The sequence below is a fragment of the Salvelinus sp. IW2-2015 genome, unplaced genomic scaffold (assembly GCF_002910315.2).
Source record: "Salvelinus sp. IW2-2015 unplaced genomic scaffold, ASM291031v2 Un_scaffold12888, whole genome shotgun sequence".
NCBI lineage: Eukaryota > Metazoa > Chordata > Actinopteri > Salmoniformes > Salmonidae > Salvelinus > Salvelinus sp. IW2-2015.
In genome coordinates this window covers 1-1,926 of record NW_019954144.1, presented here as the reverse complement: position 1 = coordinate 1,926, position 1,926 = coordinate 1, and the positions used below count along the sequence as shown (strand labels likewise).

General features: G+C 46.6%; 1 protein-coding gene across 1 annotated transcript; it reads right to left on the bottom strand.

Annotated features, from left to right (window-relative positions):
• Positions 1–465: 465 nt before the first annotated feature.
• Positions 466–1,920, bottom strand: LOC112080204 (ankyrin repeat domain-containing protein 6). The gene is made up of 6 exons (XM_024145956.2): positions 1,752–1,920; positions 1,516–1,593; positions 1,117–1,221; positions 705–881; positions 512–611; positions 466–470 (listed from the first exon to the last, which is right to left on the bottom strand). The coding sequence occupies exons 1-6, from the start codon at positions 1,827–1,829 to the stop codon at positions 466–468; spliced, it is 543 nt and encodes a 180-aa protein (XP_024001724.2). The 5' UTR covers positions 1,830–1,920.
• Between the last annotated feature and the right edge of the window lie 6 nt (positions 1,921–1,926).

The window sequence follows — 1,926 nt, the reverse complement described above, 5'->3', positions numbered from 1 at the left end:
AAAACCTATCAGCTATACACCCTGTACCGCGACAAGGACGGCAATGTCAAACAGGTCAGTCACTACGCTGCAAAATTCTGATCATTTCCAAAAATTCCAGGTTTTCGTGAAACCCAGATAGAAAGATTCCCATACCACCTTTTTATTTCCTCTTGAAGTTATTGAAATGTTTCAACCCTAGGGGTGGGGTGTCCATAACTGAAGTGGTAGTAGTGGTACAGTACAGTAGAAGTATTGTTGTTGTGTTGATATTGGTAATATAAGAGATCTAGAAAGAAACCAATGAAAGAAATCTAAAGAAAAGATGTAAATCAAATATCACAATTATACACGATTGTGTTGCCTGGTCAGGCCCCCAGCAATGGCTGCCACTGTAAGCCCCTGATCAAGAGGCTAGAGGGAGAGCTGAACGCCACTAAAGAGGAGATGAGACACAGATGCTGCACGTTCAGGAGCAAGTCTATACTAGGCTTGGGAGGATGGACCGCATGAGCATACACCAGGTCTGTGCCGTTGTGAGGAGGGGCTTCATCATATGTACACAGTCTGCTCTTCCTGTGGAGGTCGGGATGGCCATGCATTCTTTTTCTAGGAGTATCCTCTGCCAAGGCCTGGAAGAAGAAGACTTTATTGTCCATTATCTTGCAGAGAACAGAAATTGTCTTTATCCTCACAACCCAATCCCCTGAGACACCCCCAATCACCTGTTCTTTGAAAAGCTTATGTCTTCTCCTTCTGTGGTAAGGGCTGGTTGGGGTGACTGATGTTTTACTGTAGTGAAGGCGGTGGTGATGATGGTGAGGCAGCCCTGCTCTGTTGAGGCCTGCCCTGCTGGCCAGACGCTCACTACTGTGAGACGCCTCAGCCATGTACCCACTGTCCTGATGAAGGAAACAGCCAGGAGGCAGAGGTGAAGGAGAAGACAACTTTATTGTCCAATTGTACACAAAGGTCCATGAAGGTTCGACTTCCGCTTCATCCCAACCCAATAACTCAAGAGGCACAAATAATGTAAACATCATATTTAACATTGGGTTAGCATACCGCCGTCTAGTGTCATCCATTTTTTTGCCTGTCAATATACACCGCCTAATTTTACCCCCAGACAGCCTTTACCTTGTTGGGCAGCATTTCTTCTCTGATGACAGACTGGGTTCTGCCTTCTGCCTTCAGCCGGTCCCTTTTCTTCCTCACCGTCCTTCCTCTAGTGAAACAGTGAACCTGACCAAAACCCAGGAGAGTAGAAAACTAACGACTAACTATACTGTCTGTTGCTACCTCACAGTCCAGCCAAGGTGCATAAAATGAAGGACAGACTGGATTACAGACTGGAAAAACTGACTACTCATCGAGGCGATGGGTAATCATCTGCACTCTTTATACTCCTTAACAAACTGTCACTCTTGGAAGGAAATGTAAGTTCACTAAGAGGTGTTTTGATGCCAGAATCAGTTCATAATGTGTATCAGATCAGTGTATCATTGGTCTATGTCCAAAGGAACATCTCATGCTGACCTGAGGAGCTCTGGCCAGCAGGAGAGACACGTCTTTGTGGTTGTAGTCTCTGGCCTTGTCCAGGGCAGTCTTCCCTGCCTGGAACAGACAGGAATTAATTGAAAGGTCGCGTTGCTGACAAGGTCCCTGCACTGTTGACAATGCTCCTTTTAAATGCAATCCCCCCTATATAGTACACTGGTCAGAAGTACAGCACTGTATGGTAATGGAGTAGCATTTGAGATGCATCCACTTACGTTGTTTCGTGCGTTGCCGTCAGTCCCTGCCTCCAGGAGGAGCTGAACAGTTTTCTTGTGGTTTAGGGCAGCCGCCATATGGAGAGCAGTGTCCCCTAGCTGGGCATAGGAAACAGACAGGTGACTATCCCTAACCCTATCCCCTAGCTGGGCATAGGAAACAGACAGGTGACTA